Genomic DNA, 18,512 nt, shown 5'->3' on the forward strand with positions numbered 1-18,512 from the left:
TCTGCATAACGAACTACCTGATTGCCGTATGAATCATTGCATTGTTTCTGCATAACAAACTATCTGATTAGCGTATTACGCAGTGCATTATTCCTGCATAACGAACTACCTGATTAGTGTATTACGCATTGTCTTACATCTGTATAACGACGTACCTGGTGGTTGTATTACACATTGCATCATTTTTACATTGCAAAGTACCTGATTGTCGTGCTATGCATTGCATTATTTTTACATTGCAAAAGTGCCTGATTCTAGCATTACGATCTGCAGAACATAGTGTATGGGTTACAGTAGAGTGCTCATTAATATCACCAGAACTTACAAGGGCTGGCTGGCCTAACAACAGGCCAGGAGAAATATTACAAATACGCATATTTTGGACTTATATTGTGTGGTCTTATCATATATCTTTTTATATAAAGTTTATATTCGTTTTTATAAAACTTGTGTGGAGTCTATTTGTGGTGTCATCATTGGGTTGCTGTGAGCCTGGTTACAAATACTTTACACATTTGCCTTGAAGATAAGCCTGGCTGCTCGTGCCAAGCTACCGAGGCAGTGAGCGGGGGCTATCTAAGAAGATGACCTTCCTTTCCCTGACGTTGGAACGCAGGTACCTATTTGGCCTAAGGTACCTACCTCGGTCAACCAGGGATCCCGGGTCTAACAGGTTCCATTTAAAAACCTTTTACAATTAATTAGAGGCAGGTTTACTGCATAACAGTATCAATAAAATATTAAATGGTGTATTCATTCCACATAATGTGAAACCAAAAACGGGATTTAGTAAAATAGGTGTAGAGCTTCAAATTAATCAAACTTCAAGTAATTTTAGGTTTACAGTAATCACAGAGCCTCACAAAATATACTTTAAAAATACACTAACATGACATGGGAAAGGCTTGTGAAAAATAAGAGTTTCTCTGTAATCACTAGACAACTTATTCTCTTTAATTTAAAGGCATCCCATATATACCAAGCTACTAAATGCACAATCACTGAGGACCAGCTGTAGGACACATTTTACAAAGCAACATAGCATTGTACAGGGGTGAGACAGACCATGCTGTGAAAGCATTGAATACAATTAATTTCTATGAGCACGGAAGGAAAAACAGGGAGACAATAATTTGCAAAAACAAAGATAGGCCTCTGTATATATTTCGTCAAATATTTAAAGACAAGAAAAGCATTGTATTACATTGAATGACAAGTAACGTGTGATATACTGTGCACAAGTACACGTGAAACAGTGAACAGCGCAAGTGACTCATGAGGAAGTATGTGCAGGGGACAAGGGGCACAAACAAAACAAATTATATACAATGTGTAGTCATAGTAATGCCTATACAATGAATGCAATTAAATACAAGGAGATTTGAATGGGCAATCACGAGAGAGCTGCCGTAGATTTAGCTGTAAAAGTCTACAGTGTTTTGGCCGATATGCAATGGTAGGCCATCATCAGGACCAGGTTACAGGTAGTTACAAAACAGAGTAGCAGCAAATGAATCGCGGTGTAGGTGAGATGGTCTCAAGTGGAAGGCTGGAGAGATCCGATAGATATACATCGGAGGGGAGCCCCTTGAAAAAGTGGGTCCAGGTGGGGAGAATGACCTGTATGTCGAGAGGCTGGAATGAAGACAGTGGTATGATGGGAAGGCGTCAAGGCGCGTCCATTGGATTAAGTCATTCCTCCCATCACTTTGTGTGTGTTATATTGATTCTGTCATATACCATGTTGGTTTTAGGACCTGTTGTAATCCCTTTAGTGTGAATAATTTCCTTTTTGAATTGTGCTACTTGCTATAGAAAGTGACCTATATATAGAGATGTATGTTTGACATAAACAGATTCTCACAGTCTGATTTACAGTGTTTTTGTGAAAAGTTGAGGCTTACTCTCAAGTACCATGAGCAGTGCTTACTGTTTGTTAATTGGACCATATAACTCTCTGTAAAACCTGAATGTATACATCTTCTTAATTTTAAGAAGGAAGACACTTTCAAACCCAGCTTAGTTCACACCACTGTCAATGTATCTGTATGGCTGCCAGGAGTACTTACTATTCAGTCAGAAAAGGTATAGAAATTGTAATAAAAAACATTGTATGCATCAAATTAATTATATGAATACAATTAATACAATAATATAGTTTAGATTTTAGGACTATGAATATTTACTCACCTCCTTCACAGACCAGGAACAGACTCAGTATAAATGGCAAAACTTCTTGATTGGGGGAACAAGAGGATGGTATGATTAACAGAAGGATACTTTAAAACATATACAACCAATACAAAATGTCTTTTTTAAGTGTAAATTGTTTGATTTGCAGATGTCGGTCGATTACATGTAATAAGTAGGAAACATTTTTAATTCAAGAAATGTATCATGAACGGCTGTACTGGCTCAGCGCAGAGTCGAATGCCTCTTTTTTCTGTGCTTGCAATATGAAAAACAAAATCCTTTAACGTAATATGTCTGTGAGTTTGCTCATTGTTTTAAGCACAGCTCAGAAACAAAAACCCTGCTCACTCATGCTGAGCTTGTAGTGTCTGAAAATCAAGGTCCAACTTGGAGAAACATTGTTTTGAATTAAGTCACTTTACACCCTGCTGACACTCAAAATTGGCTTTGCTCTTAGCTAGGGCAGCTGTAAGAGTTATGCAACCATATATATGTGCTGGAAACAAGCATACTTTCGATTTTCGATGTGCCTAAATGAAGTAAAATCTACATTAGTTGAATAGCAACATTTAAGAACAAATTGAAACTATAGTTTCCATAAGGCCATGAACCAACTTGAAAATGTGAAGATAAAAGTATGACAAAACATACTATACATACTATAATAGAGCACCACTCAACGGTGAGCTATACATACAATATATGTCACTGACTTCAAGCAGCATTCTGTTTTTTTGTGTTAGAAGGTGCAATTGGGTAATCGGAGAATAAGGGAAATGGTAGCAAAAGCCAGCACAGTAAAAAGTTCTTAAGACAGTTCTTTAAAAGGTCTTTTGCCAGCCACTAGATGTGCGGATGAGGTCATATCAGCACAAGGGCTTGAAGAAAGTTCATTCTTTGAATGATGAATCCCAGATCCATAAAAGGAATAAAAGATACAGCTGCCTGTGACTTGATTGCTTAATGCTGAAAATATAGGAGGGAGAAAAAAAGCCATTAGTAAAGAAAAGGTGGGATAGTACTCACCAATGTGTCTAAACGTATACTTTCCTTCAGTAAGGAAAATCTATATTTTATGTCAAGACAGAAGACTCATATTATGCTTTATCAAAGCAAGCCTTCCCACAACTAAGGAAACAGTTGCCGTAAATGATTTACAATAAGAAGTACAAAAGCATTATAATTTGACCAATCTGCTGATCTGAGAATGTTCTCTAATCTTGACCCTGCCCAAAAGACCTTGGAAGCCTTTGCTCCTCTTGAGACATATGCACCAATAATGGAAGTGTCATTATCAGTTAAGGGCATAACTCGTTTAACCCATCGAGTCAAAGTGGTTAAAGTGACTGGTTTGTGAGGTTTATGAATGAAATTATGAGCTGGTTGACAGTGGACATTCTCAGATGACTGGTGTGTTGTTCGTAAACTTTCAGACACTTACCCACAGAGTTGAAAATAAGAGTAAAAACTGATATCAGATTATTTTTTGTTCTTCTTTGAATATTAAAACAACCTCTGTAGAAATAAACTCTCTGACTTGAACATCTAATGCTCAAACACTAAAAGAGCACTTAATGGAAATCAATCATAATAACATTGTTAATTTAGCAGATGGCATCTTAAGAGTTAAGTTTTTTATATCTGGCCAACCGTTAAATCTATTAAGCTTAACGTTAACATTCCACATCTGTCTATTTGGGAAAGAGGATGATTATAAAACAGTACTCCTGAATAAGTCAGCAGATCAGAGGATGTTTGCTAACCAGTTTACTCCTTACTGTTAAATGACCCACAGAAATTGGAGAAAGGTAGGTATTATCTGTTCAATACGTTTTACCTGGACTTGTCAGGGAAACTAGTAAGTTTGCGACTAAGGCGACATCTGCTAAAAAGAGATGGACAGACCTTCCTGGACACCACCTTAATAAAACTGCCCTAGCTGAGTGATCGGCTCTGGAATCCCTGGGGCCCAATACATTTACATAGACACCAGATTTTCTGCTGAAAATCATAGGGCTCAGCAGGCTGATCCAATATTTTCCAAGCTGTCAAAGACATATCTGATTCAGGACCAAATCTTGCATTTGTTGCTGGTGATTAAGGGGGGAGTCTGGGAATGTTGGACTGTAGATGAAACAATCCACTATTAGGTCTAGAAGGGTTGGATACCAAACCTGTGTTTGCCAAAAGGAAGCTACTAGTATTAGTAGGGAAGTCCATCATCTAACTTGGGCTAACAATCTGTTGGTCATAATCAAAGAAAGGTAGGCATACTTGATTCCCCGATTCAAATCAAATCAAATCAAAAATTACTTCATTCGGTTACATCTTAATAACCATAAAAGCACAGAGTAAAAATTCTTAGAAAACATTCTGTACAGGATAAAAATTACAATAAATTCCATTTTTATATACAACTATTCATTATCAAGATATCATGTAATAATAGTTTTCCTATGCTTAAAAACACTTTTTAAAAAAGCGGTAACAGAGGCAAGAGCAAATACTGTGTCTAGTTGTTGTAAAGCCAAAAAAGCTGGACGACATAGCCTCAATCCAAATGATTTTACAACTGGGATTATCCACCTTTTCCTTTGTAGAGAATAAAATTTACAGAAAAACAGGACATGAATAGTCGACTGATCAGAGGTGTTGTCACACGGGCATTTACATAACAACTTTGACCAATCATTAATAATAGGAAAACTTAATAATCTATGCAGGGTCCCCAATCTAAAACGGATCAATAAGAATCTATCATACTCATTGGTTATCAGGCGTAAATATAGCTGCATTAATAAAGTCGTTAGAGTAAGATTATGGGCTTGTACTGTTACCTTACTCGACTCTGCACTAAGTCTCCTTTCAATCAGATATTGCAGGCAATCATTCTTAAGTTCTTTCCTGGTATATCCTATCATAGTGAGTGGTTCATCATAAAAACTTCGGTGTCCTATATTGCATAAAAACATTTTCACATAAGAGAGCCATCTAATACTTAGCACTCCATCTAGGCCAGCACAGTCAACTAGGATTTTATGATTAAAATGTGTTTCTTCTGTAATCCATATTCTGTGCCACAACAGAACTGGTTGAATTTTTATAATATCCTCCACATAGAGGAGACCTAATTCTGTGTGGCAAACAAACGAAGAAGTGCTCTTTGGAACTATTAATAGGAATCTCAAGAATATATTTTCAGCTGCCTGTAGAGAAGTTACATCTACGTAGCCCCATACACCTGCTCCGTATGTGACTACAGTAACACTTTTTGCTTTGTAAATGTTCAGTAACTCCGTCGTTGGGCGTTTACCTAATTTCCTGCTAAAATTCATGAGCGCAGACAGTTTTAATGTACAACAATCTTCTTGATTTTACTGCCTGCACCCATGACCCAGATCGATCAAATAAAATTCCTAAGTAGGGAAAAACCTTAGTACTTTCAATCCTCTTCCCCTCTATAAATATAGTTCTTGTTCTAATACAACCCACTCCACAATTCATAACAAAATTTTTCGTTGAATTAAAAAAACCTCAGTAGAAATAAACTCTCTGACTTGAACATCTAATGCTCAAACACTAAAAGAGCACTTAATGGAAACCAATCATAATAACATTGTTAATTTAGCAGATGGCATCTTAAGAGTTAAGTTTTTTATATCTGGCCAACCGTTAAATCTATTAAGCATAACGTTAACATCCCACATCTGCCTATTTGGGAAAGAGGATGATTATAAAACAGTACTCCTGAGTAAGTCAGCAGATCAGAGGATGTTTGCTAACCAGTTTACTCCTTACTGTTAAATGACCCACAGAAATTGGAGAAAGGTAGGTATTATCTGTTCAATACGTTTTACCTGGACTTGTCAGGGAAACTAGTGAGTTTGCGACTAAGGCGACATCTGCTAAAAAGAGATGGACAGACCTTCCTGGACACCACCTTAATAAAACTGCCCAAGCTGAGTGATCGGCTCTGGAATCCCTGGGGCCCAATACATTTACATAGACACCAGATTTTCTGCTGCAAATCATGGGGCTCAGCAGGCTGATCCAATATTTTCCAAGCTGTCAAAGACATATCTGATTTAGGACCAAATCTTGCATTTGTTGCTAGTGATTAAGGGGGGAGTCTGGGAATGTTGGACTGTAGATGAAACAATCCACTATTAGGTCTAGAAGGGTTGGATACCAAACCTGTGTTTGCCAAAAGGAAGCTGCTAGTATTAGTAGGGAAGTCCATCATCTAACTTGGGCTAACAATCTGTTGGTCATAATCAAAGAAAGGTAGGCATACTTGATTCCCCAATTCATATCCTGAAGGAAGATGTCTGTTTCCAACAGATCTGGGCCCAGATTTATTAAGGTTTTGCATCAACCTTGTGCCACACAGGGGGATGCAGGATGATGCAAAACCTAGAATGAGATTTATCAAGCTACACAAGGCCACCCTGGGGCGTCCTGCATGGGATGGTAAGTCATGAGTAATGCAAGGCAGCACAAGTCACGTTACTCTACATGGTGGGGCACTGCATGGGGAGAGCGTGTGTTTTTTCACACATCAATCCATGTATTCCGAAGTATTCCCAGATTTACCAACACTGCTAGTCCTGGGAATGCATCAGAATTGTACGCCTTCCAACCAGAGGTGCAATGAGGAGAAACATTGTTGGAAGTAATCACATGGATCCAAATATTTATTTCCATGAACGTTTATTGGCAGCACAGCAACACGTCCGCATCTAAAGCAGTTCCAAGGTAACTGCCCGCCTGAGAATACTCAGTGTTCTCAGTTCCAGCATGGAATTGGAATGCATATTGAAATATACATATGTGAGCAAATACAATGAGAAAACATAGAATGCCAGGAGAGTGTCGCATGCAGGTGCATGCAAGGATATTACATATCTGCCTTATACAGATAAAAAAACAGGAAGAGGGAAAAGAAAGTAAAAACAGAAAAAAAACAATAAAACTATCTAACAAAATCTGATAACCTTTTTAGAGGCTGTCTAGTGCGAGATGAAACTCTAACTCTAGAAGCCACCAAAGTACCACAACCATTGTTATCATCTAAATGAGTACCAGTCAGAATGTACTGTTCATTCCTATGAGAAATATCTCTGAAACTTAACAAACCATTTTCAGTAGAATATACATCAGCATTTAAAGTACATTTTCCAATAGGACATTTTGTGACACGTTTAACATTCCACAATCTCTCATCTTGTATGATGACACTGTTGGTAAATACTTTTGTTATTTTAATAGGTTTACTGAACCTTTATGAGCACTTATTTAACAAACCTGGCTTCCTGATCTTCACCCAGTCACCCACTTTAAAATCATGGATTTTAATTTTCCACTTTTTGTCATACCAAACTTTGGTCTTAAACTGTTTATGCCTTATTCTCTCTGCTGCATCACTTACCACACTTCCATTACTCCTACCCAAGCCACTCTTTTCTTTGAACCACCAAGGGCAAAGTCTGGATGCAGGATCTCTCCCTTTGATGAGTTTGAAAGGACTAACCTCAGTAATAGAATGTGGTGTGATGCGATACATCCACAACTTTTCTCTTAACAGGTTTTTCCAATCACTACTTAATTTTATAACATCAGAAACATATCCTTTTAACACCCGGTTATAACCCTCACCTAAACCATTTTCATGTGGTTCATCTAACGATGTGGTAACATGTTTGATATTATAGCACTTTAGAAAATCTTCCATCTCCGTAGAGGTAAGTTGCACACCATTATCCGTGATTAGAGTAGACAGACAACCCTCTCTTGAAACAATTTCTTCGAAAAATTCCACCAGTATATTGGTTGTAGTTTGTGGAACAAATGTAACCTCCAGCCATTTAGAATGATAGTTCATAAGAACCAATGCATATCTTGAATCACAAGGTAAACACATAAATGGTCCTGAACTATCAAATGCTAATTTCTTCCAAGGTTCGTTGGGCCATTCAATGTTTTTCAAAGAATTAGTATTAACTTTCAACATATTTTAATGTGACATGCATACCTCACACTCTCTGACTGTGCCATCAACCATGCAGTCAACAACCCGCCACCAAAAGAAATTCCTAACCAATCATTTCATGGAAGACATACCAGGGTAAAACTTGTGTGCAATTTTCAAAATCTATTCTTGTACACCAGTGGGAGGCACACTTTTTCCATTTTTGTACCCGAGTTCTCCATCCACTTGTAACCCATCTGCAACCTCAAACATAGGAATCACTTCAGCACTTAAATCCTTTTTCTTGGGTCAACCATTCATGATGTACCCCTTTATGGTTTGCCATAGCAAATCGCCTTTCTCAGATAACCTCCATTTTTCCTCTGCAATTTCCTCAAAGTCACCAGACACAATATCCTTTACACAAGTAATGTAATCTGACTCATGCAAAACTTGACATTCATCTTGTTGATAAGGATGGCGTGACATGAAATCTGCCATGACATTATTTTTGTCGGGCACAAATTCTGTTTTAAAACAGTACTCTTGTAATCTGGAGGTTAACCTAGCAATTGGTGCTGTGGAATTCCACCCACCACCAGATGATAGTATATTTACAAATCGCTTGTGGTTTGTCCTAAGAATTAATTTACTCCCCCGCATAATATTTCAATAATGCTCTATCGTCCAGATGCAGGCTAACAACTCTTTTTCATTCACTGCATACCTACATTCACACTCATTTAAAGTACTGGGACGCAAATGCTATTTTCCACTCCTCCTTGCCACATCTCTGTGACAGTACACCACCAATGCCATACAAACCGGTATCAACAGTAACTACACACACTTTATTCATGCAAAAGGGTTTAAGAGTATGTGCTTTGAGAATATCATTTTGATGGACTCAAAAGCATGTTGTTGTTCTTCTTTCCACTCAAACACAGCCTTATGTCTCACTCTCAACAGCAGTCTCAATGGTTCCATTTTTGTGGCAACATTTTCTACAAATTTACTGTAATATTCACACATTCCAGTAAATGACAACAATTGTTCTTTGTTGTAGGGAGCGGATGCATTGATAATACCATCAACATTTGACTGTTTAGGTACAACTCCGTTTTCTGAGAGCTTATGTCCTAAATATTCTACGGTATCCTTGAACAGCTTGCATTTATGACCCTTAAGTGTTAAACCATTTTTTCTCAACCTATCACATACTTCCATCAAATGTTTCGTGTGTTCTTCCTCATTAGGTGAAAAGATTAAAATATCTTGAAAACATTTTACATACCTGTCAACATCTCTGAAAATATTGAACACGGAAGCTGCTAAAGCTAAATCGAATGGCATTCTAGTGTATTGAAATAAGCCTTGAGGCGTAATGAAAGCTGTTAGCAATTTAGATCCTTCAGTCAACTCAATCTGATGATAAGCTGATTTTAAAACAAAGGTGAAAAATATTTTGGCTCCCTCCAACTTTGACACAACCTCAATAATATTTGCCAAGGGATGACAATCAACTACTACACCAGCATTAAGAGCTCTAAGGTCAACATATACTCACAATTTTTGGTCTGGTTTTTGGACCAAAACAATGGGAGAAACCCTTTTGGATGACTCAATAGGTTCTATTATACCTTCGCTAACTATCTCATTGAGCACGACCTTAAGCTCCTCTTTAACATTAATAGGCACCCGTCTCAATTTCTGTTTAACTGGCATAATATTTTTTTAACTTGATCCTATGTGAATAATTTGTCAATCTGCCTAAATTCTCTGAAAAAACATATTTAAAATGTTCCTTGATGAACACTTCCTTGTCACTATGCCCTGTGACGGCAACGTTCCCTACCCAGTTTTCTTCATCAAGCATAACCAGTTCCTTTGAGCGTGGATTGAGAATAATACCCAATTTCCATTGGTCTCTGCAGCCTAAAACATTTTCTCCTTTTACAGCAACATAACGTTTTACTTGTGATAGTCTGCTTTTGAACTGTAAAGAAACATTAAAGTACCCTTACATATCAATTATGAAACCATCAAAGCTTTTAGCTGTAATATCAGGTGACGGCATATCTTCTTTTTTGCATGTTTCACTAAGTATCTCTTTACAATATTGCTCTGAAATTATAGAGTCCACAGTGAGTTCTAATTTCACGCCATCAACTTCTACTCTGCAAATGGGCGCTCTTTTGTTAGACCCTTGGTCTTTGTTGTATATTGTTAGATCTGGGGGTCTCTAGTTGGCAGGGTAGGTACCACTGTCCAAGTAGGGACCCTTGCTTCTAGTCAGGGAAAGGGGGATACACTGTTAAGATAACCCCTGCTCACCCTCTAGGTAGCTTGGCCTGAGCAGTCTAGGCTATCAAAGGCAATGTGTAAAGTATTTGTACCAACACTCACAGTAACACAGTGAAAACACCACAGATTTACTCCACACCAGTTTTAGAAAAATAATGTATCTTTACTAAAAACTTCACAAGACCAAATACTACAGACAAACCAACATATAATTCAAAAAGGTTACTTTAAAGATAGTTCAAGAGTTTGCAGAAAGTACTCCAGGATGTAAAAGTCAGTGTCCTGCACAATGCGACTCTCAATGCACAAAATGCGACACTTTCGTGCCCAACAGTACCTGTAGTTGCGATAAGGTTCCCAAAAGCTATAACAAGGAAGATGGCAAAGGCGATGCGATGCTCCTGAGATCCTGGGGAGGCTTTGCAGCAGCCCTGCTTCACGCAGCAGAGGTGGATGCGCCGGCTCCGATCTGTAGGGGGAGGATGCGATACCTTTGGCTTTCGTTGCGTAGGTTTCTTGGGGGGAAGCTTCACGCACAGGTTCGATGCGACACTCTTCGATGTGGTGCGATGCGTGGCGCAGCGTTGCCTTCCGGCGCCGCAACTCTCGATGCGCCACGGAACGGGACTCTGCGTCGACGCACGCAGCGACTGGAGACTTTTCACGCACCGGCAGTGGTGCGGCCTGCAAACTGGTTCTGCGACGACCCTCACAGCGTCAGGAATCTTCTCGCACCGGGACGATGCTCGACGCACTCGGCGATGCGGGGACCCTGCGTGTTGCGATGGTGCCGCGATGAAATTTTCCTCGCACTCTCGTCTTGCAACACGCAATCGGATGATGCGTTGGGTACCAGTCACTCTTGTTCACGCTTCTGCTTCCCAGCTCCCAAACACAGCAAAACGACCTCCTGAGGCCCCAAGACTGGGCAAGCACTCCAAGGCAGGTCAGAACTCTCTCAGCAGAGTTCCAGGGGAGCTGGGGGTGAAGTCCTTTTGTTCCTGGGACTTCTTAACAGGGAGCCAGCTCTTCTCAGGCCCTTGGAGATCAGAATCAAAAGAAGGGGACACAGCAAAGTCCTTCCCCTCTCCTTGGCAGCAAAGCAAAACAGCAAGCAGGCAGTCTTCTCCTCTTCAGTCCTTTCAGCTTTCTCCTTGGCAGAGGTTTCTTCTTAGTTCCAAAGTGATCTAAAGTTTTAGGTGTCTGGGGTCCTCTTCTTATACCCCTCCAAGTCTTTGTCTCTTGTGTTTCAGTGGGGGGATTCCCCTGCTCAAACCGGTTCCTGGGTGTGCTCTGCTCTGGAGCACCTGGTTCCTTTCAGAGTGAGGGGCAGGGTCGTTAGACGCTCAGCAGGAGGTGGAGCCTTCTTTGTGCCAGCAGAGGCAGAGTCCTCAGCCTGGCCAGCAGGGGGTGGAGCCAGCTTTGTGTTTGTCAGGGGCAGCCCTATTCAGACCCAGGGACTACTCCTCCCACCCATCTAAAGCAGATCTCCCTATTCACCCTGCTGCTGACTCATCCAGGCTCCTGGAGCCACCTAGCACATCACCTGACACCAGTCAGCCAACCAGCACACAGGCACACAGGAAGGTTAAACAGGAGAATAGCTACTTTCTAAAAAGTGCTATTCTCACACAGTGAATTTAAAAACCATCTTGCTAAAAAGATGTATAATTAAATTCTGAACACAGAGATACCAAACTTGGATTTTCTATCTTGCCCTTATGGGAAGATAGGCATGTAAACAGCCTTCCCCATTCTATCCTATGGGCAAGATAGCCTCTCAGAAGTGAAAAACGAAAATGGCTGTAATTCACTACCAGGGCATGTTACACACCTCAGTACATGCCCTACCTTTCAGATACACTGCACCCAGCCCAGGGGGGTACCTAGGGCCACCATAGGGATGCCTGACATGTACAGAAAGGGAAGGATAAGGCCTGGTCAGTGGGTGCACTGGCCAGGTCGACATGGCAGTCCTGGACTGCACATAGGCACTGCAAGCAGGCCTAAGATATCATTTTAGCACTACTCCTGTGGGTGGCACAATCAGTGCTGCAGCCCACTAGTAGCATTTGAATCACCAGCCCTGGCACACGCAGTGCACTTTACTAGGGGCTAACAGGTGAAACAAATATCCCAATCATGGCTAACCAATCAATACAACAATTTACCAAGGGAGCACTTGCACTTTGACACTGATCAGCAGTGGCAAAGTGCCCAAAGCATCTAAACCAGCAAAATCGAAATCCAGCATAGCATCAAAAATACAGGAGGTAGAGGCAAAAAAGTCAGGGGTAACCACGCCAAAGATGCCAGGTCTAACACGTGTCCCCTCCAGCTGAAAGTGAGGAGAACTACCCACCCTCTTGGGAGTTCTCATCGCTAAGGCGGAAAAACCTGGACAGACCATCAGCGTTGGCGTGTTCTGTACCGGGGCGGTGTTCCACCGTAAAGTCCATCCCCTGTAGGGAAATGGACCACCTCAACAGCTTAGGATTCTCACCCCTCATCTGCATCAACCATCTGAGGGGCCTGTGGTCCGTCTGAACCCGGAAGTGAGTCCCAAACAAGTAGGGTCTCAGCTTCTTCAGCGCCCAGACCACAGCAAAAGCTTCCCTTTCAATCGCACTCCACCTCTGTTCCCTGGGAAGTAGCCTCCTACTAATGAAAGCTACAGGTTGGTCCAAGTCCTCATCATTTAGTTGTGAGAGCACCGCTCCCACTCCATGCTCAGAAGCGTCTGTCTGCACTATGAACTCCTTGGAGAAGTCAGGCGCCTTGAGTACAGGTGCTGTACACATGGCCTCCTTCAGGGCATCAAAAGCTTCTTGGCAGGCACTGGTCCAAATCACTTTCTTCGGTAACTTCTTGGAAGTTAGTTCTGTCAAGGGAGCAACAATGGTGCCATACCCCTTGACAAAACGGCGATAGTACCCGGTGAGTCCTAAGAAGGCTCTCACCGCTGTCTGGGTTTTGGGGGGTTCCCAAGCCCGGATGGTATCTATCTTGGCTTGTAGGGGCGCCACCTGGCCGCTCCCTACCTGGTGTCCCAAATACACCACCGAACCCTGCCCTATCTGGCACTTACTGGCCTTGATAGTGAGGCCTGCACTATGCAGAGCCTTCAACACTGCGCAGAGGTGTTGCAAGTGTTCTTCCCAAGTGGAGCTGAACACAGCGATGTCATCCAGATAGGCGGCGCTGAATTGCTCCAGCCCGGACAGTACCTGGTTGACCAGTCTCTGGAATGTGGCAGGGGCGTTCTTCAACCCAAAGGCCATGACACGGAACTGGAAGTGCCCCTCTGGCGTTGAAAACGCAGACCTCTCCTTGGCCCCATCAGTTAAGGCAATCTGCCAGTACCCAGAAGTTAAATCAAACGTACTGAGGTAGTTGGCAGCTCCCAACCGATCCACGAGCTCATCAGCTCTGGGGATGGGGTGTGCGTCAGTCTTCGTGACAGCATTGAGCCCACGGTAGTCCACACAAAACCTAAGTTCTGGAGTGGCACCTGGCGCAGCAGCTTTCGGTACAAGTACCACTGGGCTAGCCCAGGGGCTGCTGGAGGGCTCAATCACCCCTAGTTCCAACATCTTAGAAACCTCCTTCTTGATGCTGGCCCTGACCTTGTCAGCCACCCGGTAAAACTTCTGTTTCACAGGCATGCTATCTCCCGTGTCCACGTCATGGACACACCAGTTGGTGATACCGGGGGTCAGGGAGAACAGAGATGCAAACTGACCCAACACATGGCGACAGTCCCTCTGCTGTTCTGGGGTCAGGGTGGGCGAGAGGACCACTCCATCCACTGACCCATCTTTCTCCTTAGCTGCCAGGAGGTCAGGAAGAGGATCGCTATCCTCCTCCATCCCTGCATCTGTAGCCAGTAGCATTGTTATTTCAGACCTCTCAAAATGGGGTTTGAGGCGGTTCACGTGTAGGACCCTCATGGGGTTCCTGGGAGATCGCAAGTTGACCAGGTAGGTCACCTCACTCTTGCGTTCCACCACCTCATATGGCCCAGTCCACTTGTTCTGGAGCGCGCAAGGCTCCACTGGCGCCATCACCCACACCATCTGCCCAGGTTGAAATTCCATCAGAGTTGTATGCTGGTCATACCACCTCTTCATCTCATCCTGGCTGGCTTCCAGGTTCGCCTGAGCGAGGGCCCGGAAGCGCTGTGTCTGGTTGCGGATGGCCAGCACATAGCTGAACACATCCTGAGGGGTTTTCCCCGGGGATTTCTCCCAACCCTCCTTCACCAGACTGAGAGGTCCTCTAACAGGGTGCCCGTACAAAAGCTCAAAGGGACTGAACCCTAGAGACTTTTGTGGTACCTCCCTGTAGGCAAATAATAGGCATGGCAAAAAGACGTCCCACTTCCGTCTCATGGGCTCTGTCAGCCCCATGATCATGCCTTTCAGGGTCCGGTTGAACCTTTCAACCAACCCATTTCCTTGAGGGTGGTAAGGAGTGGTGAACTTATAAGTTACCCCACACTCCTCCCACAGAGACTTCATATACCTGGAGATGAAGTTGGTACCCCGGTCAGATACCACCTCCTTGGGGAAACCCACCCGGGAAAAGATCCCCATCAACGCACGGCCCACCACCGGGGCTGTGGTTGTCCTGAGAGGGATAGCCTCCGGGTACCGGGTGGCATGATCCACCAGGACCAGGATGAACCTGTTGCCTAAGGCGGTCCTGGGGTCCAGTGGCCCCACAATATCTATTCCCACCTGCTCGAAAGGGGTGCTCACTACCGGAAAAGGCTGGAGAGGGCCTTTGCATTTTCCTCCAGCCTTGCCACTTGCCTGGCAAGTCTGGCATGATTTACAAAAGGAAGCGACGTCCGTCTTCATCCCGGGCCAGTAAAAGTGGGTGGCAAGCCTTTGTCGGGTCTTGTCCTGCCCGAGATGTCCTGCAAGCGGCACGTCGTGAGCCAGACCCAGTAGGAAGTCTCTGAACCCTGCGGGTACCACCAGGGTACGTGATCCACTGGGCTCAGCAAACCTAGGCTCGCTGTACAACAAGTCATTCTCCCAGTAGAGAAAAAAGTTCTTCGGATCAGCACCTGCTGCCTGGTCTGCAGCCTGGTGCCGCAGACCTTCAAGAGTAGGGCATGTCTTCTGCGCACGGCAGAACTCCTCTCTGGAGGGACCACCCTCTTGCTGCCAATGGGTCAGCTCAGGTATGTCTCCCAGCTCAGCGACCTGTTCCCCTGTAGGCTCCAGGGCATCCCCCGTAGGTTCTGCTCCTTCCTGGACCGTGGGAACAGCGGGGGTGGACGCACCACGCCCCCTGCCCTTCCTCTTTCTGGCAGGGACCTGGGCCACTGTTTCAGGCTCCAGGTCTGCTTCACAACCCTGTCTGGCTGCCATGGACCGGGTGGTCACACAGACCCACTCAGGCAAACCCAACATCTCCAAATGAGCCTGGCGTTCCACCTCCTTCCACGGGGAACTCTCCAGGTCATTACCTAGCAGACAGTCAACTGGCATGGATGGACTCACAACAACTTTGAGAGGACCTGAGACCCCCCCCACTCAAAGGGAACATGTGCTACCTTGCAAAGGCGCACAGAGTTGTCAGCTGACACTACTGGGTGAAGTACGTCTGGAATGATCAGCTCCTCAGGGACCCACTGACACCTGACCGTAGTCACACTGGCTCCAGTGTCCCTGAGAGCCTCCACCCTCCTCCCATTGATGGTCACCCACTGCCTGTACTTCTTAGTGTTATCAGGGACAGGGGTTTCCTGGACCATCTCTGTGTCTCCTAAAGAGACAAGGGACATAACTGCTAAACCCTCCAAATCACTAGAAATTAAATCCCCCCCAAAAGCTACACTAGCTATACCCGGTGTTGGAGCACCAGTGGGTGCCTGGGATTTCTTGGGACACACAGGAGACTTGTGACCCAATTCCTGACAGTGATAACACTTAATGGGACCCTTGTTATCCGACCTGCCCTTAGGGGGCCAGGTTGGTTTGGGTTTGGACTTGGGGGGCTGGGACTGGTTACCCTGGGAACTATTTTGGGGCCCTTGTGAGAACTCCTTTTGGTTACCCTTGTCCCCCCCATTCTTCTGCTGGGGACCCTGCCCACCTTTGGCAACGGTACCCACAATTCCTCTGTGGACCCTGGTACTGGTCCAGCGGTCCGCCTCCTTAGCAAGCTCAATGGGGTCCGTCAACTTGCTATCTAAAAGATGCTGGCGCAGCTCTGGAACACATAGACTACTCAAGTGCTCCCAACTAATTAAATGTAACAACCCCTTATAATCAGTTACCTTGCTGCCCTTCATCCAACCTTCCAGTGCCCGCGAGTACAGATTCACACACTCCATCCAAGTCTCAGACTCTTTCTTCTTGGAATTTCTAAACTGCAGTCTATACTGCTCTGGAGTAAGTCCATACCTGAGACATAGGGCCTCCTTCATATTGGGATAGGTCATGGCACCTGCTAATTCTAAGGGCTCTAGAGCACTCCTCCCAGAAGCCTCAAAATGTTTCCACAGGCCCGCCCCCCAATGCTGTTCAGGCACCCCATTCATCCTCAATGCAATTTCATACGATGTGAACCAGGCATAGATATCCTCACTCCTATTGTAATTCTGTACTAAATCTTTGGGGATATATACTTTACCCCCCTGCACTGGCTGTGCGCTGCCACCATTTGAACCGGACTCCACCTGCTTGGCCTTGATGTCCAGTTCTCTCATTCTCACTTCATGAGCCAGAAGCAATTTCTTCTCTTCCAAGGCACGGGCATTCTTGCTCTCCTCCGCCGCCTTGTCCTTCTCTACTTCCAATTGCTTCATTTTCATCATTTCCATTTCGTGGTTTCTCACCCTTTGATTCTCCTCCAGCTCCTCTGGCGTGAGCCCCCTACTGGAATGGGAGCTGCTAGCCCTTGAGACTGGTCTGCTCACAGGCAGATCTTGGGGAACAAAACCATCCTCTTCATTTGCATCACTTTCCTCTTGGGCCTCCCACCAGGCCTTCAGGACTCTTTGTAGCACATCTTTTCTAGCTCCGCTTTTAAAAGAGCAACCACGGTCTTTGCAGAATTGCTTGAGATCTTCAACTTTGTATGAATATAAATCCGCAATGGAAAACTCCAATTCTGCCTTCTCGCTTGTTGCCACCTGAGACATGATGCTCTTGAAGAGTTACTCAAAAATAGAATCAAAACAATATAGTATGTGGTTGTCTATTGGTCTGCACTTAAACTAGTGATGTACACCAATTACTGTGGGTCAAGTACAAATACAAGTTCAATCCTCACCGCTGACCACCAATGTTAGATCTGGGGGTCTCTAGTTGGCAGGGTAGGTACCACTGTCCAAGTAGGGACCCTTGCTTCTAGTCAGGGAAAGGGGGATACACTGTTAAGATAACCCCTGCTCACCCTCTAGGTAGCTTGGCCTGAGCAGTCTAGGCTATCAAAGGCAATGTGTAAAGTATTTGTACCAACACTCACAGTAACACAGTGAAAACACCACAGATTTACTCCACACCAGTTTTAGAAAAATAATGTATCTTTACTAAAAACTTCACAAGACCAAATACTACAGACAAACCAACATATAATTCAAAAAGGTTACTTTAAAGATAGTTCAAGAGTTTGCAGAAAGTACTCCAGGATGTAAAAGTCAGTGTCCTGCACAATGCGACTCTCAATGCACAAAATGCGACACTTTCGTGCCCAACAGTACCTGTAGTTGCGATAAGGTTCCCAAAAGCTATAACAAGGAAGATGGCAAAGGCGATGCGATGCTCCTGAGATCCTGGGGAGGCTTTGCAGCAGCCCTGCTTCACGCAGCAGAGGTGGATGCGCCGGCTCCGATCTGTAGGGGGAGGATGCGATACCTTTGGCTTTCGTTGCGTAGGTTTCTTGGGGGGAAGCTTCACGCACAGGTTCGATGCGACACTCTTCGATGTGGTGCGATGCGTGGCGCAGCGTTGCCTTCCGGCGCCGCAACTCTCGATGCGCCACGGAACGGGACTCTGCGTCGACGCACGCAGCGACTGGAGACTTTTCA

The 18,512-nt window shown here is 44.0% G+C and overlaps 1 protein-coding gene across 6 annotated transcripts in view; it reads right to left on the reverse strand.

The window, feature by feature from the left end:
- LOC146809182 (uncharacterized) overlaps positions 1–18,512 on the reverse strand; it is a 516,937-nt gene that overhangs the window by 355,986 nt on the left and 142,439 nt on the right. For all 6 annotated transcript variants that reach the window (XM_085616005.1, XM_085616004.1, XM_085616003.1 and 3 more), the window contains exon 3: positions 2,191–2,235. In XM_085616005.1, the coding sequence (XP_085472131.1) occupies positions 2,191–2,235 (45 nt within the window). The remainder of the gene's footprint in view (positions 1–2,190; positions 2,236–18,512) is intronic.

Source organism: Triturus cristatus, chromosome 7 (genome assembly GCF_964204655.1).
Source record: "Triturus cristatus chromosome 7, aTriCri1.1, whole genome shotgun sequence".
NCBI classification, from domain to species: domain Eukaryota; kingdom Metazoa; phylum Chordata; class Amphibia; order Caudata; family Salamandridae; genus Triturus; species Triturus cristatus.